Below are 25,247 nucleotides of genomic sequence, written 5' to 3'. Positions count from 1 at the left end.
TGCCGTTCCAACAACCCTCTTCTGCCTGCAGACAATGAAATGGAGGCTCGGAGAGGTTAAGTCCTCTAGTTCGACCAGCATGCTCTCTCCCACTAACCTCCGGAGCCTTTAAGGAAGGGTGATGATGTAGGAGGAGCCCACACCCTCTCCCCTGGCAGACAGAATAATTACCTCAAATCCTCTGAAGGCCCCAAGAATTCACTCCAGGTTCCCCCATCAAGCCAGCCATTTGAGATGGTCACAATGGAACCCTGGAAGCCACGCTGGTCAGGCAGGGTAAAGCCCTATTAAAAGCTGTCAGGGGCCCAAACACTACGGTATGCACAATCCCCTAGGTCTCAAATTACCCTCATCCACCTTTTTTCCCTCTTCATTTGCCAGCCTTTTAATTGGTTTGTCACTTAGAAATGAAACAAAGTAGACATGCTTCTTCCTGCTAGAATCTGAGACCAGGACTCGTGTTAGTGCGTGCGGATCACCCAGCAGCGTAGACGGCTTTTGTGCAGAGCTCTTGAGGTCATGCCAAAGAACAAGACTGCCACTTTGGTCAAAAGCCAGAACTGGATCAAAAGAATTCACTTCTGTGCACAGACTATTTTGGTCAGGAAGCAGTTCAAATTTTAGCATGGGGCGAGTGTTCGTAATTGTTACAGTTATCTCCAGCGATGTCCCATTTTTGCTCTGGCTTCAGGGAATGCCCAGCAGAGGAGACATGGCTTTTTATACTATGGGCTGGTGATGATGGTGTAGACAGAGAGGTCTTGGTCTACCTTCAGAAGGCAACATCCTTAGATTATCAGACGCTGAATCCATGTGAGTCAAGTCAGTTGACTTCCGCCCTTCAGAGTGGAGGTGCCTGCCTTGGACAGAAGCACCAACCATGCTGGTAATAGCTGACCTTTATTGAACATATATTATGTGCCAGGCAGTGTGCTGAGTGACTTACATGCATTTTCTCACCCGATTCTCACAATCACCCTATGCAATTGATACAATTATTATCCGCATTTTACAGATGAGAGAAGTTGAGTTTTTTGTCCAAAGTCATACAACTACTAAGACTCCACCTTAGATTTACTCTTTTATTATCTTCAGAATGTTATTCCCCACAGAAGCACAGAAACTCATAAACGGAATCAATTCGTGACTCTCCCAGGAACAATCCACTTACCGATACCATTTCTAAGGGAAAGAGTCCTCTATTTTTTTCACACCTTACCAGTAAAAGTATTTTGTAAGTAATTTACCCGCCACATGGTTTGCAAGAAAACCAAAGGAATAGACATTCAAAAGCCCCCTACTTCTTTTGTGCTTTCCAGATAATCTTCAGTTTCACACTAGTCCTTCATTCAACACTCGTTTGTTAAGTACTTACTTGCTGCTAGGCATTGGGAGCTTACCAATGACCAAGACGGATAATGCCTCTTAGTATATATTCTCATTAGGGAGATACAGTCTCAACAAGTAAGTCACACGCGTGGCAAGTTTTCAGAGAGAGGGAGAAGTAGCTGATGCAATGGGGCGGTAGCCTAAAGGAACCGAACATCATCTGGGAGGCCATGGCGTTTGAGATGAGGTCTGATGGGTGTAGCAAATAAGGGAAGAAGGATTGTTGCAGGGCACAAAGACACTGAGGAGGAAGCGAAGGTCCCATGCATTGTGGGAACCAGAATTTCATTGTGACTCGGGTAAATGTCAGACTAAAATAGGGATAGAGCTAGGGAGCAGCTAGTCTGGAGCCTGATCATGAAGCAACTTGCCCATGGTTATGGTATCTAAGGGTTTGCCACGGGGCATTATCAAAATTAATTTAGCTGGAGAAGGGAAGAGAGGTCCCCGAGAGACCAGCTACTGTTACCGGCTGACGTCGTGTTTGTAGTCTGATTTTGAAGCTTTGGGCCACCATCGGAAGGCAAGGCTTATTTTGTCTAATGGTTTTTGTTCGCATAGACCAAAAAAGCACCATGCTCTGACGTGTTCAAGAACTCTAAAGCACCGATCTGCCGTGCCTTCTACCGACTTCTTTCATCAGCCACTCCCCAGTGGCTCAGAACTTGACATCCACTTTGGGGTTTATTTCAGATAATTTTATCACCTAGTAGGACATCCTCCTCCTTTCCAGTTCATGCCTTGAAAACACAGCTGACAATTAACATACCCTGCTGTCCAAAGCAGCCCTTCAGAAGCTTTTTCAGAAGAAGAAGAAGAAAAAAAAAAATAAGCATCCAAAGTTAACCATTCCCCTTTAAATTCTTTGGTAGACAGATGAACACAAGACAGACATGGTATTTTCTTCAGACCGTCAGGTGCTGAGTGACGAGGTCACAGAACTGACAGCCATGAAAGAAAGACGTAATGAAGACACATGGGGCTCCAAACATGAGATAATTGTTCTGAAATTAAAAGTTAGAGATGCTGCCCTAACCTCCAAACCACTTGCAGGGGGACGCCGGTCACCAGAAAGTGAGAGGGAGAGGGAGGATTGTGAAGCCCAGGCTAACAGAAATGCGGGCTAGTTACTGGCCATTTGTTGAGCCTCAGTTGCTTCATCTGTTGAGTGGGGGTGCTAGGGCCTATGTCTGGGAGCGGATGAGATGAGTAGAACCACGATGAGCAGGGGCGCCTGGGTGGCTCAGTCGGTTAAGCATCCGATTTCGGTTCAGGTCATGAGTTCGAGCTTCCCATCGGGCTCTGTGCTGACAGCTCAGAGCCCAGAGCCTGCATCGGATTCTGTGTGTGTGTCTCTCTCTGCCCTTCCCCCACTTGCGCTCTGTCTCCCTCTCTCTCTGTCTCAAAAATAAGTAAACATTTTAAAATGAAAAAAAAAAAAAAAGAACTATAGTGAGCAGTCTCCTGGCACATTGTGGCAGCTCAGTAAATACCCCTTCTTAGTCTTACCTTCAGCCTACATCTGTAAGAAGGTTCACCCGATCTAGCACCTTCAACCATTTTCTCACCTGTTTAGTCCTTGGCTTATTAACCATTTCTCCTAAGCCACCCAAATCACTACTCAGAACAGGATCAACCAAGACACTCCTGTAGCTTCTATTTTGGCACATTCTGATACTCAAAACTTGGATTCATCAGAGATGTTTTCCATTAAGTTTAGTGTATTTTAGCGTTTAGTGTTTTGTTTTAATTCTTCCAGAATTTTTCATTCACGCATAGCCTCTAGAATACCTATGAATCAAAATATTCAGTTAACCAGACTTGAATAACCCATCCCTCATGCATATTTTAGGTCGAATCAGGTTTATTTCATTATACAACTAGGTTACTTGTTCGTCCAGTTCTGTCCCTTACTGGAGTATCATTCTGGACAGATTAATTAACCTCTGGCCTTAGCTTACTGACCTATAAAATGGGAATAATAATGAGAGTTAAATTATGCGATGTTGTTAGAGTTAAGTGAGAAAATGTTATATACCCGGGATGAGGTAAGCATCTGATACTTGTTAGCTTTTGTTATTATTGTGGTTATTACTGTGGTTACGTCACTGAGTGCTGAGTACTAGAACCAATCACTTGATCTGCTACCATGTTTTCTATGACTGCTATATGTAAACTATTAAGCTAGGAGTTGTAAAGATAGGAAGATCTTCTTCTGAAGACCCTATCTCTTGTTGTCTGGAAGTTGCTATCTAGAGGGCATACGACAGAAGGAACTTTTGAGATTTTTCTGGTCCAGCATTTCCAGTGTTGTACTAGAATATTCTCCGTTCCTACCTGCTGGGCACAGCCACTTCTCCACATCTCTTCGCAGCTCTGCGTTCAGTGATGCCCCACCGGGAGCTTGAAACTGACCATGGTCAAACCGTTTGCACCACAGAATTGGCAGAGGCTCCCAAACAGCGTGGTGGCTACCTCCCTCTTTTTCCTCTTCCTCCTCCTCCCTCTTCCTTTCTACTAACATATCCCTGAGTGTTTCCCAAGCACAGGAGATACACCACCCGGTACCTGAGATGATATTGGACGCCACAAAAACGCCACATGAAATAGCACCAATCCCATTGTAAGAGAATTATCCCCTCTTTAATTTTCTTCTCATGTTTATCTTTATATCAAGGAGAAAGTTTCCAGTGAGTGATAATCTGCCTCTCACACTTCCCTAAAATATCACATATTCGTGTGTAACAAAGAGAAAGAACGAGCAGGCCTTGGGTTCAGCGCCCCCTACAGGCAACCGTGTCCACCTAGAATGTCGTCATTTTATTTTTGTGTTTTGTGAACTTTTACTCTTGCCTCCTTCTCCTCTTGATTTTATCTTACTGCTGATTTTCTGTGTATGGCAGTGATACCCATCTTCTCTTTATAATTAAGTCTTTAAAAAGTGAGCCAATTTAAAGAAGAAATTAAGTACATAAGGAAATATAGTAGTACAGACGCCACATGGGCCGTAGCCAAAATCAGGACAGCGGTGTTGGTGCCAGAAGTTTGGGAACTTGTGATACCTTCTCGCTGCCCTATTTTGCAGCTGTGTAAACTGAGACCAGAGAAGGAAAACGACTTGAACCTCTGGTTTAGACACAAAACCCGTCCATTGTTTTCGCCCACTCTTTACCTGAGATGAGGACAAAGCAGAAAAAAACAAATTCTCCACTGTATAGCGGACCTACAGTGACTGATAGGTTGTCACTGGCAGTGGTGATATAAACAACGTGTGCCCTCAAGTTCAGGCCGAGGCTGCTAGGGGAGAAGCGGAGGACATCAGGCCGCCAGGTGATCCCCCTCGTGCAGAACCATGACTGTTGCATCATGACTGCACGGCCCTCATTTGCTTAGCACCAAGGTTGGGCAGAAGCCAGGGACGCAGGTGAGATATGGTCCTTCCCGTCTCCTAGCTTGCACTCCGTTGGGCCTTTTAGTGTTCCAAAGGCAGAGCAAAACCCAGAAATGCCAGAGGTGGGCAGAGGCCCCTACTTACCATCAAATAAAAAGAAGTCTTTGTACCTGTTTGGAGATTTTATTTTTTTTATTATTTTTTTCAGTACAGGGCTTGAACTCATGAGATCACGACCTGAGCTGAGATCAAGGGTCGGATGCTCAACCGACACAGCAGCCCAGGCTCCCCCTTGCTTGGAGATTTTATAAAATTGCAATTTTCTGATTTATACTTCCAGGTTTCTCCTAAACTGAGAGCATGCCAAGTAAATAGACAAATGGAAAAGCAGGACAGCCTCGTTAAGAGGTCAGACTCGGGGCGCCTGGGTGGCGCAGTCAGTTAAGCATCCGACTTCAGCCAGGTCACGATCTCGTGGTCCGGGAGTTCGAGCCCCGCGTCAGGCTCTGGGCTGATGGCTCGGAGCCTGGAGCCTGTTTCCGATTCTGTGTCTCCCTCTCTCTCTGCCCCTCCCCCGTTCAAGCTCTGTCTCTCTCTGTCCCAAAAATAAATAAACGTTGAAAAAAAAATTAAAAAAAAAAAAAAAGAGGTCAGACTCTGGGGTCCAAGGAAGCCACATGATACTTCCAGCTTTGTGTCTTTTAGGAAGCTGTTAAACCTCTCTGAGCCTCAGTTTCCTCTTCCATAAATGATAATCACCATCCTGCCCTCCGTTGTCAGGGTTAATTACTTATAAATTGCTTAGCCTTATGCCAGGCAAATAATAAATAAGCATGCAACCATTGCTAAGTCTTAGTGGCCTTAAAAGGGAGGACTTGAAGGAGGCCCTGAGCCTTGCCGAAATCCTCTCTGGGAATGAAGGATTGGGACAGAAATGAGGGAAACTGGAAGGAAAAACATGTCTACTTCAATAGGGCATCTGTTCGGAAGCCCCAGGGGGGAAGAGAGATGAGAACATACACTTCCTGGACCCAGTCTCGGAGCACAGTACCCTGAGCAACAGGAGATCCGAACAATTCTCGTTAATGAGGGCTGCGGCTCTTAATCAGCGCATGAAACAGAATGCTTTTGCTTAATAGAGATCACTTCCCTGCCTCTTGCCCAACGCCCCAGCAGTGCCAGCAGCTCTTTGTTTAATGAAAGGTAGGGACTTTGAGTAGTGTGGTGGGATGGGCTGTAGGAGGCATTATTAACCTCATTACTATGATAATAGTTTAATCACAATCAATATTTATGAACATGCACAGAAGCCGTGCAATCAACCAGCAGCCCTACAATTTGAGGTTTTCGTGATCTTGCCTAAGGACACTTTCCAGGAAAGCCTGGGCCCTCTCCCACCTTCCTCCAGCCCCACAGAGGTCCTCAGAGGTCATTTCAGAATATGCATGATGGTTACACGATAGTGATGTATGAGGTCTTGCGCAGGGTAACAGGTGAATATCAGCATTATAGGACGTTGCTTGCTTTTTGAAGCACCTCCACTGTCATCATCTGGATTTTATCTTCAGACTTCGGTAAACTATCCTGTGAATAACGTAGGGCAACATAGGGGGCGGCATAACATAGTAGCTGGTCCTTTGAAGTTAGACCCACCAGGGTTCAGATCCTAGTTCTATTACTTCTTACCTGTGTTCCCCGAGGAGAGCAGTTTAACTACTCTGAGCCACAGTTCCTTCATTTGTATGATGAGAAGTCGGGTTGTGATAAGAATTGAATAAGGCGGTGTCAGGCATTCAGTCATTGGTAAATACATCCATATTTTTGTATATGACCATGTATATCGGGTATTAGGTATTTCTATGTTGTCTGAGAAAACTAAACAGTGGCTTTTCCCAAACTCACAGAGCCAGTATTTGAGATCGCAAGAGAGTCCAGACTTGGACTCCAGTATTCACTTTCTGTTATCTGAAATTTTTTTCAAACACTGGTTCCATTTATAAGCAACAGAGGGAAACCTTATTTTTAAACATTTCAGTGTTTCACTCTTTTCTTTTAAATGCACGCTTTTCTGAGCAACGTCCACTCGGTGAGCTACCCATAAAGAATTGTGGGTGTCACAGTTCTCACATCTGTAAAAACAGCACTTATAAACTCAGGCCCTTTTAAAAAGGAAAGTAAGGGAAGATGGCCTCATGACGTATGTGCCTCTCTGTGGCGTTTACATGGCGCTTATGTGCGCACAGCACTTCATAATTGGCCAGAAACACCCTTGATCTTCGGCCAGCAGAGAAGGTGTTTCATCCCCTTGGTGACACAGCTCGGGAATCCATCATGCTGTCCATGATTCCAGATATATTTCAAGGGTCATACTTTCCTCCAGTCCTTAGAAAATGTTGTAAGGGGCTTTCACCATGATTGTCACTTGGCCCCAAGCAGGAGCCACTGAGGTTTGCTCAAATGCTCACCCGCACACAGAGTCCCAGTACATCCACCCACTGGTACATTCTGTCTCCCCCAGGCAGTCAGTCCCTCGGTTGGCACTAACAATGTATTCATCTTCCCAAGATGCACTTAGAGCATCCAGATTATGTATGGGGGGGAGGGGGAGGGGATGCTAGGTTTTGCTTTTTTTTGCCTTTGTAGAGGACATAACCCGGAATCCCGTTCCCGTCAACCAAAAACCTTGAAGAAGTTACTCTAGAGGAGACAAATGCCTCCTGCAAAATGCCATTCTCCACCAGAATGTTGAAAATTCTACCACTCGTTTTGTTCTTGTTTCAGGAATTTTTTATACAAGAAATACATAGAGGGTTAAAAATGAAATCGTACAGTCACTCAGAGTAACATCTTTTTTTAAAGAAACAACAGTTTTCTGTCCTACCCCTTTGCAGCCTTAATCCCTGACCCCAGAAGAGCCCCTTGAAACAATTTTCTTGTTATCATCGTAGCTCCAAGGACTGTCCTTACATTGCTATTTCTTGGTTTAGTGGTCTGAGAGATTATTTGACTCCCTACTATAGATGGGGCTTTTGCTCACTTTGTTATTTTACACCCCGCCCCCTCCCTCTTCGTGTCATGGTTTTATTAATATTGCCATTCCTCTCTTGGCATCTTGATAACTTTAAATAATACCCACCTACTTTTAATTCCTGTTTCATCCACCCAAGGAGGCTGTTGACACCAGTGCTCTTTTCCTTCCCCTGCTTCCTCTTCCAACTGATCTCTTGTCCTCTCGTCAACTCAGGGTTGAATGGCACATCTCTTCATTCTTAACATTTAAAAATGTAATAACCTTTATTATTATGAATGTCTCTTGAGTCTCTCAGTACCGTCGAATAGAACTTTCTGCAGTGGTGGAAATATTCTGTATCTTAACTGCTTTGATTCAGCAGCCCCTGGCTACATGTGGCTCATGAAATGTGGCTAGTACAACTACGAAGTTGAATTTTTAATTGTATTTTGTTCGAATTCATTTACATTTTTGTGACGTTTATTCATTTATTTTGAGATAAAGAGAGAGCGTGAGGAGGGGAGGGGTGGAGGGAGAGGGAGAGAGAGAAAATCCCAAGCGGGCTGTGCACTGGCAGCACAGAGCCTGACGAGGGGCTCAGACCCATGAGCTGTGAGATCATGACCTGAGTCTGAAAGAGTCGGACACTCAACTGACTGAGCCACCCAGGTGCCCCAAAGTCATTTAAATTTAAATAGCCACATGTAGCTATTGGATAATGCAGGGCCAGAGCAAGCTTAATACACAAATATAATTACTGAGAACCAGCTGTTTTTTTCAGCAGGAAGGATAATAATGGCAGACACATAATTCTTATTTACTATGCCCTGGGAACTGATCTGCCAACTCAGTTAAAAACCCAACAGCTCTATGAAAAGTAGTATTATCCCCATTTTATAGATGGGGGATGCAAGCCATGGAAAAGTCAAGGACCTTGTCTAGTAAGGAGAAGAACTAGAATTTGGCCCCATGTGACCCAACTCCAAAGTCTGTGCTTTCAACCACTTCCCTCTACTGCCTCTGCTCCCCTCTAGAAACCCCCATATCTTTTCCCAGCTGTCTCCAATCTGATCAATGATGTGGTCACAGCTTCTCCCAGTTCACTGGCCTGAACGATACTTCTCATGGGGCCATATGCATTTAGATGTCAACCCTTCTGACTGCACTTCTGCCTCAAAAAAGAAAATGAAAACCAGAGGCTGAGGAAGGACATGGGCAAATGTCGGGACTCAGGGTAGGTTCACAGAGGGGCTTACTCTTTGGCCACAGAAAGGTTGTTCCTTTGGGCTGTTCATTCCAGAAGTAGCAGTCTAGGAGCTTGCATACCCTGAGTGTTTGCCTCATCTTTGTATTGTGCCTCTTTATGCATATTATCTTTGTGAATCCTCCCCACAGCCCAAAGTGATGCAGATGAAGAGGGCTGCAGGTAGAGGGTGCTGGGAATATTACATTGGATGAAGAACGCAGAAAACAGGGTCTGGCACAGGGTGAATACTTTGCACAAGCTACCTATGGTAATCCTTTTATCTCTTTGCCAAGTCTACCCACTGGGCCATGCTGTATTCTCTGGTACTTGTGTAGGTTGTCTTTATGTATCTCAAGTACTTTTCCTTTTCCAGGGTACTATATTTTTCCTGGAGCCTCATGTCCAGAGCTCTTATTAATACTACAATATTAATAAGCCTCTTGTTTTACTACTAGAGTATTTACAACTTTTTCAAGGTGTGGGAAGTACTTCTATCCCACATTCTTCCTAGAACCAACCTACCTTGTACCATCTGAAAGACATATTTTTTAATTCTAGAAGGAGTCAAAAGAAAACCCTCAGCCTGGCACCCTATTATGATAAATAAGGACCTGAGGTTAGGCAAGTAGCTGACATCAGTCAACTAGTTAATGGTCACATTAAGATTAGGCATTTACATTTTGTGATTCTTTTCCCGCCTCCATTCCATTATCTCTCACTTAAGCGTGTTCTAGTCCAGAGGTCTGAAAACCTCTCAAAAGGACAAAATAGTAAGTAGTTTTTACTTTATAGGCCACGTGGTCTCAGTCACAGCTGCTCAGCCTGTGCCCCTGTAGCATGAAAGCAGCTATCGATAAGATATAAATGAGTGGGTGTGGCTGTGGTCCAATAAAACTTTATTTACAGACATTGAAATGTCAATTTCCTGTAAGTTTCACATTTCAGGAACTATTATTCTTCTTTGGATTTTCTTTCAACCACTGAAGAATGTGAAAACCATTCTTAGCTCATGGGCCACATAAAAACAAGCAACAGGCTAGATTTGGCCCACAGGCCATAGTTTGCCAGCTTTAGTCTATAAGCTATGGATGGGAACACACTTGGCATAGTCAACTCCCAGCTAACCACAAGTGAATTAAACACTACTACCAATAATAGCTAAAGATTATTGAGCTCTTACCCTGTACCAGGCACTGTTGACTTGACATGTTAACATGTTCAACCTCAGAAGAACCCCCTGAATTGTTATTGCTATCCTCATCTTGCAGATGAGATTATAGAAGCCATAGAAGGTTTCATAATTTTCCCCAAGGTCATTGAACTAATAAGTGATAGAGCATAATCGAACCAAGATCTACGTGACCCAAAGCCTCTACACGTTCCACAAAATAGGTTCTCCTTTTCCCAGATCCCGGGTGGTCAGTAGGTAAGAAGTGGTTTTAGAATGACACATCCTTTTCAGAACATCAACAACTTGATATAATGAAAGGACTCTGCACTTTATAACCAGATTTGGGCTTGTACTCCAGCTCCTCTTGAGAATTGCTTAACCGTGTTGAGCCTCAGCATCCTTCTATTAAGCAGGGATGGTGGAATGGGCCTGCCTGGGTTCTACAGTGATGACTGAGCTAATTATTCATAAGGTGCCTGGTACAGTACCCCACCCATATGTGCTCAACAAATATCACTAAATATTGAGTGAAAATCAGGTTAGTCATTAATGTGTTTATAGCCAGGAGAGCCAGAAATACACAAATCCTGTCCTAGACCATCAGGGATCACCCCACAGCATCCTCCAGGGAAATACATGCAATGGATAAAGGTAGGGGAATATGAGATAAAGGACCACCTTATTAAGTTTTGGTTGTCTACTGCTGCATAACCAACTGCGCCAGAATTAGTGGCTTAAGACAATCACTTTCTTTTGCTCACGATATGTGGATTAGGAATCCGGGAAGAGCTCAGCTAGGAGATTCTGTGGTTCATGTGGCTTTGACTGGGGTCGCTCGTTGGGCTGCATTCAACAGGTAGCTACGCTGGGCTGGGGCTGGATAGCTGACAATTTGATGTGTCTTCATACTACTTCTTTCTACCTATATGGATCTCATCCTGCCAACATTTTCCAAATGGCTTGGGCTTCTTGCAGCATGGTGGTGTCAGGGAGGTCACACTGTGGCAGCTGACTTTCAAGAGTAAGGCAGTAGAGGCTGCCAGCCCTTTTCAGGACTTGGCTTGAAACTGGCATGGTGTCATCTCCATCATGTTCTGTTGGTCAGAGCAGTCACAGGCCAAGCCAGCCCAGACTCAAGGGGGTAGAGGAAGAGACTCCACTTTTCAGTGAGGAAATGGTATGTCCATAGAGGGAGCAAAATAAATGATGGCAAGCTTCTTTGCGAACAAGCAACCACATTGTGAACTGGGCTTTGGGTCCGCATTCCAATGCAGAGAAGTCTAGAGAGAGTCACTCTCTTCTCCTGGGATCTCCTTCTAGGAGGAAGAAATAGAATCAGAAAGAGGGTCTAGGCACAGAGCCAGCAGAGAAGAGAAGTAAGACAGCCAGGCCTCTTACTGCAACGTAGGTCACATCCTCTCACCTGAAGCACTTAATTTAAGGGTGCAGATACATGGCTAGCTAGGAAACATACCTCAGAGCAGTGCCCTAGAACCTGACCAATCAAATCAGCCCCTTTGGAGGCGGAAGGAAAAGAGAGTGTAAAAAATAATAGCCAACGTTTACTGAACGCACACTACATGCCAGGCCCTGTGCGGAGGTTTTTGCCTACATTAACCCATTTGATCCTTAACATGTACTAAACACATCTATACAGAGCAAATGCTTAGACTAGTTCCCTGTACATGTTAAATGCTTTTAAAATCTGTCTTTGTTTATTAATAATTCATCCAACCACCCCATCCAGAGGTATTATTATCACTCTCTCTCTATTCTAATGGGGAAGCTGATGCTTAGAGAAGTTAATTACCTGGCACACAACTGGTGGTGAACAGAACCAGACGCCAGTCTCTGTGTCGGACTCATGCCCCCTCACTCTTCACTCCTGCACCAGACTGCCCGTGCTACACAGGAACAAGAGACCCTTTCAGCTCTTTGCATGGAGGCAACAAATACCAGTTCCTTTTGAATTGATGGCGCCTGCCTACACTTTTCTTCAATGTCCTTTAAGACGGTTGTAACTTAACCACCAACTGCAAGAAAATACTAGAAACCTCTATCCTGGGTTCTAAGAACAGAGGGCCATACCCAGAAGTTCATGCATTCAACACATTTTTATCAATCCCCTGCCATATATCAGGCAGTGTAGGTACTGAAGAGAGAGAGACAGAGGTCCTTGCTTTCCTTAGACATGAGGATGGTGATAGATGATAAAATTCACCCTGAGAGACGTGATCATTTTCTGGATGGTGGTGGCCCTATGTAACATTTTTACACACTGAACTGCCTCAAGTTGCAAAAAATAATAATAATACTCCAGATCTCTAATGATCGCCTGGATTAGAGAAATGGAGAAAGGTACAAGACAGCAAAGTTTTCTTTACAGCAGTAATCTCAAAAGCCAAATGTTGAAGTCAATGTTGCTAGCCCCTTGAAGCGATGCTGTGGTTGGCAGTTTCTAGGCAAAGACAGAGAAATCAGCTCGAAGCGCTTGTGAAGTCAAACAAGCCAGGGTAGCGTCAGCTTGTGCAGAGAATAAATCATTTCCTTGGTGGGTGTTTTCTTAAGAGACCATGGGGAGAAAGGAGGGCTCAGGCAGTCACTAATGCAGTGGTATCTGTTCAGATTTCTTTTTTCTTCCATCTTTGAATCTTACCCACCAGATTTCTGTTTGCAAAAAGGGCCTAATCCACTTTTTTTTTTTGTCTGTGCATTGATTTAATAGTATCAAACCCTGAGGTCCTCGTGGTCTGCACCTGGGTTGCTTTTTCCCCTAATGAAGCAAGAGAAGTGGTTTAAGCCCCCACGGTGCTCCCTATCAAAGCCACACAATGATTAACTCAGGTCCCCTTATTAGGACGGGGCAGAAGAAAATCCCTTAGTCATCAGCATTGTGAAAATCCCAGGATGGTGAATGTTCAATGAAAAGATTACCTTGGGCACCTGAAAAATAATGGAAGAGCTCAATAGAGAAACCATTAAGCCTGTCTACACACGCTAAGTCAGGTGGAGGGTCGAGGCAATTAGCTGGGACATTCAGGCCAGGGAAACCGTTTTGGACCTTCTGTCCTGAGTCAGTGCAGATAATTATTCAAATCCCTCATACATTGTTCCCAGAGAAGCATTTTATGTTGTGTCTACACCCACACGCACACAAAACAAGACTTCAGTATGACTGGTCAGTGAAGGTGGTTTAATATTTGTTTGGTTTATTTTACTGAATAATGGGCAGCTGAGGAGATGGGAGGTCTCAAGCTTTAACTTCTTAGCTGTACGACTTTAAGCCAAGTTCATCTGTCTGGGCCTTGGTTTCTTCAATTGTAAAACGGAATAATTAATAGGACCCCCTTGAAGTATTGTCGTGAGGATTCAGTATAACAAATGTGGTATCCCTGACTCATTGCCTGGCAAGTCATAAGCACTCTGAAATGTTACTTATAGTTACTAGTTGTTGGATGGACATGACTCATTCTGTGTTTGGAGGGATTGTGCACTTAGACATCCTCTAAGAAAGGGGCCAGGAATCATGGAGCAAATGCCTTCTGATGGAGCACAGCCCCTGACCTGGTACCTTGTACATAGTAAGTGTTCCTTGCTTCGGGCGTATGAGAACATGAACAAGTTGTTCACTGACAGCTTGTCTCCCTCAGCCTCTGGTTCCTGAGGTCTCCCTCAGCCTCTCTTACCTTGTGTTTCTTTTTCTGACCTCCTACCCCAGAACTGGGAAAGTCTATCTGGGCGGTCAGGGGCGAGAGGGTGGGTGCCCATGGTACTGCTAGAGAAGGCGTATTCTTCGTGCCATCTGACCATCAGGATTTCAAGAAATGAGATCTGGCTGAAGTCACAGTTCTTGCCTCTCCCTTGAGGGCAGTCGAGTGCCTGCTTAGAAAAGGTGCCAGACCGGTCTGTGGGGCAAACCCTCCCCCCCCCACCTTATCTCCTGCGTCCCAGAGCACCTGGGGACCCGGCTTGGTCCCGGAGAGCTGTAGGTATGTGTTATTGAATATAAGTGAGCGCCCTGGCCTGGGAAGCTGCCTTCTTACTCGTGCATAAACTCAGCCATCCTGAGTTAGGGAACAGATCTTTGCTGTGTGCCTCAAGGTTTTCTCTAGTACATAGGATGGTCACTAAATTGGCAGAAAGTATACCAGACTGTGAGTCAGCCCGGATACCTGCTGGTAACCTGGGGAGATTCCAGCATCCTTTTTATGGCAAGAAATGGCCCACGGGCTGGGGGTCAGGGGTGAAACTGTCACCACCATCACCAGAACAAGGTGCATGCACTCCACCTGTACTAATAAGCTAGTATTTGCAGTAACCACTAAGAAAAGTCACCCTCAATAGCTTCTACCCCATGCCAATACTGTTCTACACTCTTAGATGGATTATCTCATTCAATCCATACAGTATCCCTTTGAGTACTATTAGGAGCGTCCTATCTGCAGAGAACGCTCAGAGACGTTAAATAACTTGCCCAAAGTCACAAGCTAGAAAATGGCAAAGCCAGACTTCTGACCCCACTAATCCCGAATTCATCCTCTTAGCCACTTCACTGGGAAGATTTCTTCTGAAGTTAAAAAAGAGGGGCGCCTGGGTGGCTCAGCCAGTGAAGTGTCTGACTCTTGGTTTCAGCTCAGGTTATGATCCAACGGTTTGTGAGTTTGAGCCCCGTAGTGGGCTCTGCGCTGAGAGCTCGGACCCTGCTTGGGATCCCCTCCCTCTCTCTCTGCTCGCACACTCTCGCGCTTTCTCTCAAGATAAATAAACTTAAAAAATATTTAAAGGTAAAGAAGAAAAAATTGTACACACACCGATAGACACACACATACACGTTTTAGAACCGCTGATGGGAAAACATACAGAATGACAAAATTCTATGAAACAGGTAGTACTTTTAAAGAAACGTGTGTTTTATTCATTAAAATCATATCTACATATAATGGAAAAGTGTCTTGTGTACATTGTAAGGCCTGTTGTTTATTTAATCTAGAGGCAGCGTCTGGCGTGCACTTGAATTTTTCCGACCCTTGGCAATAATTCTGAAGCCCTCATGAGCTGGGAGGATCTGGTCCTTCCTCTCAGAACGTAGCTGGCAAAAACATATTCTACGGATACTGAAAATAAATGTGATGTTTAAAGGCAGCGCTGTTGACGGTAGGCAGGAGTGGGTTCAGGAACCAGAGCTCTGATCCTCGCTTTGCCAATTTATTCGCTCTGCTATACCTCAGCATCTACTATAAAAAGATAGAACTGATGAAAGCTTCCTACCTCTTAAGGAGACTAGAGTCAGAACAGGAAGCAGCCTTAGATGTAACCTGTCACAAGGGGAAGGCTCACATCCAGAGCACCCTATATAGCCTCTGCTTGAGCTGCTCGACCGTCAGAGACGACCAGTGCTTGGATGGACTGAGAGAGCTGTTTGAACCTTCTCTGGGGGCCCTTCATTCTACTCATCCATCCTGATTCCATGCTCTGGAACCACCATGAAAAAGCTTAGTCTTTCTACATGGATGCTCCTTAATTAAGGCCACATTAGCCCTCCCTTTCTAGGCAAGATGTCTCTGCTTTCACTTTCCTTATAGAAGGCTCTCCTGGATCCTTATTGTCAACCTCCTTTTTATTTTTTAACTTTGAAAAAAATATTTATTTTTGAGAGACAGTGTGTGAGTGGGGGAGGGGCAGAGAGAGAGGGAGACAGGATCTGAAGCAGGCTCCAGTCTCTGAGCTATCAGCACAGAGCCCAATGCGGGGCTCATACTCACCAACTGTAAGATCATGACCTGAGCCGAAGTCAAACACTCAACCGACTGAGCCAGCCAGGCGCCCCTCGTCAACCTCCTTCTTAAAGTTCAGTGGCCAGAACCAAAAATGATACACCAAAACAATACTCTAAATAATAGGACCACAGTTTACTCTGAGCTGTTTTTTTTCCTATCACTATGGGATGGGAGGGAGATCTACAAGACAAGGTATAAGTCAGCAGTTATCTGATGAAAAACTGAAGGCTGGTGTGTGTAGGAGAGTGGATGGGTTTCATTCATGACATACAGCTTGCCTTATCTTCCCAAACTGCCTCGAAAGGAATAGAATTTGACTGGTGTCATTCTCTGGATTGAAACTGCATGTTAGTGGTAAATGGAGAGTAGGCGTGTTTAAAGGTTGATCATTTCAGCTGTAGCAAAACTCTTACCAACTGCCAAGCACTGACTCCACAGAGCAAAAGAGGCAGTTTCCAGCTGAGAAGAATGATTTTACCGGCACCTGCCCCAACCACTGATGCTTGAGTCCCTCAGACATTTCTACAATGGTTGAGGAGATCGGGAGTTCCAAAGGGAAAACTGGGAGTTCAGGAGACCACATGTGAGTCCTGCCATCTCTGCCTTCTGGCCTAGATTATGAGCAAATAAATTCTGAGGGTTTTAGTGCTCTGAATTGTACAATAGAGATGCTTCCTAGCCCTCATTTTGCAGAGTGGCTGAAAGAAGAAACTGTCCATGAATGTGTTTTGCCAAGTGAAAAACATAGCATAAGTGTTAGGTATTGTAGGTGAGGGAGACTTGAAAGAAAGGAAAACCAACTTTTTGCCCAAACTAAATTCTACATCCAGAATGGACAGGAGAAATTTGGTTTTGGGGATCATTTAGTAGAAACATTAATTGTGCAAAATCTGGAAAGCTTTCCTGATATCGCTTTTTTTTTAATGTGTATTTATTCTTGATAGAGAGAGAGAAACAGAGCATGAGCAGGGGAGGGGCAGAGAGAGAGGGAGACACGGAATCCGAAGCAGGCTCCAGGCTCCGAGCTGTCAGCACAGAGCCCCACGCGGGGCTCGAACTCACGAACCACGAGATCATGACCTGATCGAAGTCGGATGCTTGACAGACTGAGCTACCCAGGCTCCCCTCCTCATATCCCTCTAATGGCCCCAAATGGCCATTTTCCTTTCACCCAGCAGCCTTTGCAGGAATGTGCTTTCACAGTGTTGGCTTTCCGACTGATTCATGCAATGGCTTCTCAATGTGGCCATTCCCTGCTCATTCCTGAACGACCCTGAAGCCATCACTGGTCACTTGTTTTCTCTCCTTCCTTCCTTCTGTGCATTTTCCCTGAGCACCCTTTCTAAGCCAGGTACGAAGTGAGTCACTAGAGACACAGCTGTGAGCAAGACATTCTGTGGGAGACAGACATTGCACAAAATTACGGAATTACAGTTGCAGTCCACACTGCAAAGAAAAATGTAGGGTTTTAAGAGCATCCTTAGCAAGAGAATCTAAGAATTACCTTGGGTGCTGGTGCTGATTCTGGGTGTTCAGATGCATTGCCCTCTCAAGAATTAACTCATCGATGTGTGTGGTCAGCCCTTTAAAGTTTCTGAAACACTTTCTCATATGTTTTTTCACTGGGTCAGGCTCTCAACACTGCAAAGAACACAGAATCATCACCCAGTTCTAGAGACCAAGTCTGTGGGACTTGACATGACTGTCTCAGGGTCAACTAGTTTTGCCACTTTGAGAATTGTCCACTCTTAATCCTGGGCTCTTGCCAACCTACCTTGTTGGTTCGCTGGCTTTTCTCCCCTGGGAGTTGGTATTTTGAAAAGGACCCTTGAGCAAAGAGCAATTGGGGAAAATGCTCCCCTGGACACTTTACTGGGCGACCTGTGGGTAGAAGCTGTGATTCCTGATAGTGGCCTCAGCCAAGTGACAAGAGGAAGCCCTACCTGTGATGTGAAAGACGTCCTAACTGTTTTGTGTGCATCTGTCTTTGTAGTTTCCAGTAAGACTCAAAACCCTCTCTGACCCCAAACGTAGCCCCCTGGTCTCACCTGTGCCTCGAGGAACAAGAGCCAAGTCAAAAGGAAATAAGTCCCTTAGGCTTTACTCCTCCAACCTCGCCATTCTTGACTTCCCACAGCACGCAGAGCCCCCCCCCCCCCTGCCAGATGTGCTTATGAATCGATCACCTTCCCTACCATTCGTTCCATGCCTACTACGTCCCAGAACCTTGTGTACATTGACCTTTAGATCACCTGCTAAAGTAAGTATCTATTAGCATCTCTGCCTTTGGCCGATGTGGTACCTGAGGCTCAGAGAGACGAAGTAATTTGCCGAAGGTCACACAGCTCGTAAGTCATAGAGCTGGGATTTGAACCCACACCCGACTCCAGATTCCATGCTCTCAGATATATACCGCACCCTCTCCCCAAAAACTGAAAATAAATTCCATAACCACTTCCTGCTCTTCCTGTCTGGGGTTTTTAGTATTTAAAACCAGGAGACACACAACGACAGCCTTGGGACAGGCTTTGAGAGGTTCTGGTACTCTCTCAACCCCACCCACAGACACCTGTCACCCTCTGGGTTAAGGATGCCCACTCACCACACCGAGTCCTCTTTAAGACTCCTAACTGAAACTCAAGGGTTCCATTAGGACAAACCGGTGGCCACAGGACAAAAAGACCCAAAATACAGGAAGTGAGAGCGGCCTTAGTTGCTTTTCTAGACTAGCAAGCCCTCCACTAATCAGTTTCGGTTTAGCGAGTTACTTTTCTACTTTTTAAAGGGACAGAGGGGTATGCAGAATTCCCACAACAGCCACAGGATCCTAATCAGTAAATATTTGCTTGCCTTTTCTTTTTTCTTTTCTTTTCCTTTCATCTCTTTTCTTTTCATTTCTCTTCTTTCTTTTCTTGTTCTTTTCTTCCCTTTTTCTTTTTTCTTTCTTTTTCCCTTTCTTCCCGTCTCCCTTCCTTTCCTTTCCTTCCTTTCCTCTCCCTTTTGCCTACCTTTCTTCCCTCTTTTCTCTCTCCCTCTCTCTTTTCTCTCTCTCTCTCCAAAGCGGTAGCTACAGCTTGGGAAAGAGAATAGACATCACATTTTATTTTTTAGTACCTTTCTGTGTTTCCTGGTCAGCTCCGTGTGCCAGTGTATTGTATTAACTGATGGTGACACAGCACTGAGCTGTGGACAATGAAGCATCAACACCAGCCTCACTTCTGCCCTCTTCTTTCCTCCTTAGGTGAAGGCAGCTTCCAAATATGTGGATGTACCTGTGAGTATTCGAAAATTGCTTTTGTGTGTGTGTGTGTGTGTGTGTGTGTGTGTGTGTGTGTGTGCGCGCACATGTGTATGTGTTTGCTTTCATGAGAAATTTAATGATGCTCTTTTCATTAGTTGCTACTAAATTGCATATTCCTGACTTGAATCACCAGAAAGAGAGAAGCCAAGAGTATTTCATGGTAAAACTTTTTTTTTTTAGATGAAAAGAGGGTATCGTTTCTTTCATCCAGAAGAGAGGTCCTGTTTGAGAGTAAACCCAGTGGCCTTGCATTTCATTTTCCTGGGTTTCTCTGGTACAGTTCATTCTCTATCGGCCTACTCCCCTCCCCTCCTGTATGCACACCTTGGGAGTCTCCGTGAGCTAGAAATTTGCACAAGGGTGCCAGTATTTTTTTTTAAACAAATAAATTCTGAATTTGTTCATTTTGGGGTCAATTCTGCAATTGTTTTAAGGAAATCTTACAGAACTGCTTATAATTAGTGCAGACCTCATTAATGAAGAGAGCTCTCAAAGTTCACAGATAAAGCACTTGTGGTTGCCCAAAATTTACATTTAAATTGAGGTTAAGTACTACACATGAACGCTGGAGTGTGGGATTACCTGTGATAAGTCAGGATACATTTATCGACAGACTTTGCCCTGCCTATTAGCAAAATAAAATTGGAGAGATTTAAATATATTCCAATAAAGGGGAAAAGAAAATGATTCTGTTTCTCCATTTCTAACAAAAGAGGTGTGAGTCTATTATAAAATATTAAATTTAGAGAGCTTATCTCAACAGCCACCAAGGGTCTTGTACTGAACGTTTCTCATTCTGAACGTGGTTAAGTGCCCTCCTTGTTCAAATACTTATTTGTTAAAATTTGTTTTTTTCTAAAAGGATTTATATTAACATTTAAATTCATTTCCCCAGGAAGCTAAGTGTGTAATCGTTTATTGGCTTATTTCGCAAAGGATGGCAAAATGGAAAATTGGAGTGAATCTAGCATTAGCATACATTTTGTTTGTTTAATGAGAGAATGTACAATCAATAATTATGCTTTGAATTTATATAATACTTCTCATCGAGGGACCTCAGACTCCTTCACGTAGAGAGTCTTTATAATGGAGAAGAGAAAAAGCTCGCACACAACCGCAGCCAGGAGAGGCGTTAAGTAATTTATTTTTCCAAGCCCCAAAGTATAAACTTTCAGTTCACAGGGAGCGAACTACTCAAATTCTCTGGGCCTATTTCTCCACCCTTAAAAGAGAGGTAATAATACCCAAGTCACAGGTTTGCTGTGCAGATTAAATGACACACATATATGGAACTCTCAGCACTATACCTGGCACTCCCTAGACATTTGAGCAGCAGGAGCAGAGCCCCTGGGCAGGCGGATAAGGGGGTGCTCGCACTGTATTGCACAGGGGAGCAGGGAGAGAGGATGAATTTGCTGACAGCAGTCCTGACCTGCACGGGTCTGCAGCCCTAATAGAAATTGAAATTCTAGGCACCCAGCCTGAAGATCTGGTGTCTATAGGCCTCCAAGTCAAGGGGCGATCTCCCCGGCGAGGTTTAAACAGGTGCCCAGCAGGCAAGCTCCAAATACCCAAAGAAACTTGACCCGGCAATCATCGCTATCACCGGAAGTTATTGGGGAGGTCAAATTATTTTGGGGAGGGAGTCCAAAAAGTCAAACATCAGTGATTTCATGTGGTTTCCACCTAATTCCTACAGACCAGGTTTAGATTTATTGTAAAGCTAAGGGGGGGGGGGGGGGGGGAAGGCTCTACATCTACAGGAAAGGGAACAAAAGTGAATTAGCAGAATTTGCACCCTCTAGGGAGACAGAAGAAAATGATGCAACGTGTTCCAAACTGTGGTACGTTTGCCACTGCTGATACATAATATAATAATAATTGCAATTGCAGCCAAGCCTCATAAAGTGTTCCCTGTGTGCTAAGCACTGTTCTAAGGTAAGCACTTCAAATGTTTAAAGATGAGGAAGCTGAGGCGCAGAGATGGTCATTTGCTCAGGGTCCCACCGCTGGTAAGTGGCAGAGCTGAGATTTAAACCAGTCCCCTTAAACACTATGCCATCTGCAAGATGATTTTAGTTCGTGCACAGACCGACATCTTTATTGGGATAATTGAGTAATTATTTAAGGAGTATTAGAAAAAAATGTGGTTAGCACATCAAACCCATGATTTCACCAATTGTTATGGCTCAGGACAAGGATACCCTTTAAAATCAAGTTGATGAACATCTATTTTTATAGCACATAATATCATAGCAAGACTATTGTGTTTTAGTAAATAAACAATGTTATGGAAAATAATAGCACAGAATACACAGGCGTACTGTCTGTGCATGTTTACATATGGTAAATTACAGTAATCGTGTGCTTTTCCAAACAACCCTATGGGAGGGAAATGGGATCACCCTGCTTCACAGGTGAGGAAAGTGAGGCACAGGGAGGTTAAGAGCAAGTCCAGCATCACCTGCTAGTAAATCAGGGCGTGAGGGTTTAAGTGCCAGCAGTTTGACTCCGGAAAGCCTGCTAGCCCTGCCTTCCAGGAGTCAGTTGTGTGCATGTTTTTCCAACTCTGCCTTCAGTCGGGGCACATGGGTAGCTTGAACTCAGCCAAGGAGGGAATAGTTACACCGTGGAGATTGGCAGGCGTAACCAGTCAAGGTTTGCTGTTTTGTTCTGTTGTTTCTGTCTTCTGTTTTGAAGAGCCAGTGTCCTGGCACACCGGGGACGATCACCTATTAAATCACGTGTCCTCACCCCAGAATGTGCAGCGTTAATACTTGGCAGTGTTTGGGGAGGGGGGTGTTGTCTTTTGTTTTTTTTTAAGTAGAGATTTCAGGCCCCTTGTGTCCAGAGATTCTGCTTCAATAGTTCGCGGGGAGGGGGGGAGGGGTGCGGAGCCTGGAAATCTCTTTCCAAAGAGCTGATCTGGGAGAGGGCAGGTTTGGGAACCAGTGGGCTAAACCCATGAGTCTGGATCTTGGCTACATATTGGAAACACCTGGGGAGCCCTTACGAGCATTAGCGCCAGGTTGCTTGCCAAATTAAAACAATTTCTGGAGTGAGGGGTCTTGGTGATAGTATTGCCCAAAGCTCCCCAGATCCTTCTCATTTGCAGCCAGGGTTAAGAACCCTGAGTGAAATCATCTTCCAAGGTGTTTCTGGCTCTGAAGTCTCCGAGTTCATCTGTGTTGCCCTGTGAGGTTTTTGGCACATGGTTTATTGGTTTAGTTCCTTGTGGGGACTAGTAGTTAGTTACATTAGAGATTTGTCTCTTAATTATCCGCACTAATGGAGAGAAGTGCTGTTACCATTCAAAACATTGCGTAATCCCCAAAGCCTATCTCTTTGTCTTAGATGTAGTATTTGACCCTTCCGAATATACATGACAGATTTGCATTTCTAATTAGGGCTTGCTTAAGTTACTGAAAATTTGAATTTGTTTTCAAGCTCAGAAGTACCTGGTAGGGGCAAGCTATGATTAAAATGTCCTATTTTTCCTAAGCCACAGAGTGGCTTCTTCACAAATGATACCTTCCACAGGTGGAGGGAGTCAACTCTACAGAGATTATTTGTTTGTTTTATACGTTTGCTAAAATCTCCATCCTCGGCCTGTCCAAGCCATATTTGAAATAAACAATGTACGAGATACTAAACACCATCATCTGAAGCTTTTCCCACTGTGTGTAGAAAGCAATATGGTATAGGGGCGCCTGGGTGGCTCAGTCAAGCGGCCTCATGGTTTGTGGGTTTGAGCCCCTCATCCGGCCCTGTGCTGACAGCTCAGAGCCAGGAGCCTGCTTCGGATTCTGTGTCTCCCTCTCTCTCTGCCCTCCCCCACACTCGTGCTGTGTCTCTGTCTCTCAAAGGTGAATAAATGTTAAAAAAAAAAAAAAGGAAAGGAAAGCAATATGTTATAAAGCCTCATTTATCTAATAGCATCAGTCATTTAGCCAAGAATATTTTCCATGTACAACTGCAAGTTAGCTTGTCTGTGAACAGTCTTTCTTTTAACCATTTTGGTTGGAAATCTACCTAGACTTCATTACACATCCTTCTCTGCCTGTGTCAACAGAAAACTGTACTTCAACCCTCCCTCAATGACAAAGGATCACCACTGTGACTGTCTTTCCCCCGTAGCCACGTAGTGACCTGCTACCCACAGGGCCTCCAGAGGTATAGAGGCAGCTTACCTCTGCCCTTGATAGTCCCAGACCCCAGTGGTTGCTGGGTCTACCTGTCTGGTGCTGCAGTTTGCTAAGGGCGTCAGGAAAAGTGACGGCACTCTGTTATCAGCCCACCCGTTTCAAACAGTTGCCCCTTCCTGGTCCACTGAAGGAAGGGAGACAGACTTGTTGGCTTTGGATGTAAAGCTGGTGAGAAAGGAAGAAGGTGGTGAGTGGAGGCCTGGGGACTGTATGATAAGAACACTGTATACATTGGCACACAGAGACTGTATCGTCTTTATTTTGATGTTGGTTTCTCTCAAGCCCCGTTTTTCTTCTTGGTTCCAAAGTAGATTCCAAAGGTGGGTAAGGCTATGAAGTGATACAATATTGTGGGGCAGGGTGGGGGAACAGAGTCATAGTGGCTCATGTTTGTATATCAATTTTTGGCTTTTATGGTATCTTGACCTACATTATTTTATAACAACCCTTGAAGGTAAGTAGGAGAGCTACTATTAATCCCATTTTACAGATGGTGTAACTAAGACCCAGAGAAATTTAAATGATGTTCGCAAGTTCCAGTTGGTGGGGGAATATAATAAAAATCCAGGTAGTGTGACCAAAGAGCTCAAAAAAAAAAAAAAAAAAGATGTGGGGAAGGGGCTTATTCATTCACGGGTTTGTTCATTCAGCATATATTTACTGAGCACCTACTCTGTGCCAGGCATCATTCTGTGTGCTGAGGATACAATAGAAAATAGATCAAATAAAGCCCCTATATTTGTGGAGTTGTGTTCTAGTGAGAGCAAACAAGCAGATATATAGTAAATGTCAGCTATTGGTACACGTGATAAAGAAAAAGAAGGGTCAAAAGGTAGAGAACCATGGAGCTTTTTAACTACCTAGGTAAGATAAACCACCCTGATTTTTTTTTTTTTTTTTTGGTCAAAGTTTTTAAAACTTAAATGAAACGCCCTTTGACGACAGCAAATTTTGTGGAAAGAGGAGTGGGTGAAAATAGCCATCTTATAGGTTACTAACGTTGCCGGTTACTAACAGGGCTGCTGAATTGAGCTTTGAATCTTAGCTCTAAGGTGGCTGCATGAGTCCAGGAAAAGGCCATATCTGCCTCCAGGATCACCAGGGAAGAAATGGAAACAATACTAATAAGTTTCTCAAGTCCCCCAAGTGGGGGGGTCCCCATCCCTACTGAGAATGCCCTTTGATGTGTGGCTGCCAAAGGGAGAGAAGGAGCCTAGCGAGGTGCCAGTTTAGAACTGATATGTATCACTTACATCTCATTGGAGAACCTCTATTGTTTCGTATCATAAAACTGCCACAATTATAGGACCATCACGGAACCTGCTCAATCCATTCACTGAAAATTGCTTGAAAGTGTAACAGTTGACTACTGTGGCTTTGGATTGTCCTCATTGTTTTTCAAATTAATACCTTGTCATTGTTCCAGCAGGTGTTAAGAAATGTTACTAGCATCCCAGGGGCCAAAGCATTGGCCCTTTCCTTGATAATTGTTTGCTTTGTATCATGAAAAAAAAAAAAATACAGTCCTACTGTTTCCAAACCTTCCTCATTTTCACCCTGGAAATTACACAGAAGTGTTAACTAACTTCAATTTGCAGTGGCTGACAGTCCCGTCTTGTAGAGAAATGATACTTTGTGATCTAAGGTAAATCACAGTAATGAAAACTAATCTTGTTTAGTTATTAGCAAACATACATGTCTACTGTGGAAATTTAAGCGGTTTGTTGCAGCTCTCCTGATGACCCATATTACATTGT

General features: G+C 44.2%; 1 protein-coding gene across 28 annotated transcripts in view; it reads left to right on the top strand.

Annotated features, from left to right (window-relative positions):
• Nucleotides 1-25,247, top strand: part of CADPS (calcium dependent secretion activator) — a 478,503-nt gene that overhangs the window by 412,549 nt on the left and 40,707 nt on the right. For all 28 annotated transcript variants that reach the window (XM_045051795.1, XM_045051797.1, XM_045051798.1 and 25 more), the window contains one exon: nucleotides 19,226-19,258. In XM_045051795.1, the coding sequence (XP_044907730.1) occupies nucleotides 19,226-19,258 (33 nt within the window). The remainder of the gene's footprint in view (nucleotides 1-19,225; nucleotides 19,259-25,247) is intronic.

Source organism: Felis catus, chromosome A2 (assembly GCF_018350175.1).
Source record: "Felis catus isolate Fca126 chromosome A2, F.catus_Fca126_mat1.0, whole genome shotgun sequence".
Taxonomy (NCBI): Eukaryota; Metazoa; Chordata; class Mammalia; order Carnivora; family Felidae; genus Felis; species Felis catus.
The sequence above is the reverse complement of the archived record's forward strand: the minus strand, read 5'-3'. Positions and strand labels throughout refer to the sequence as shown.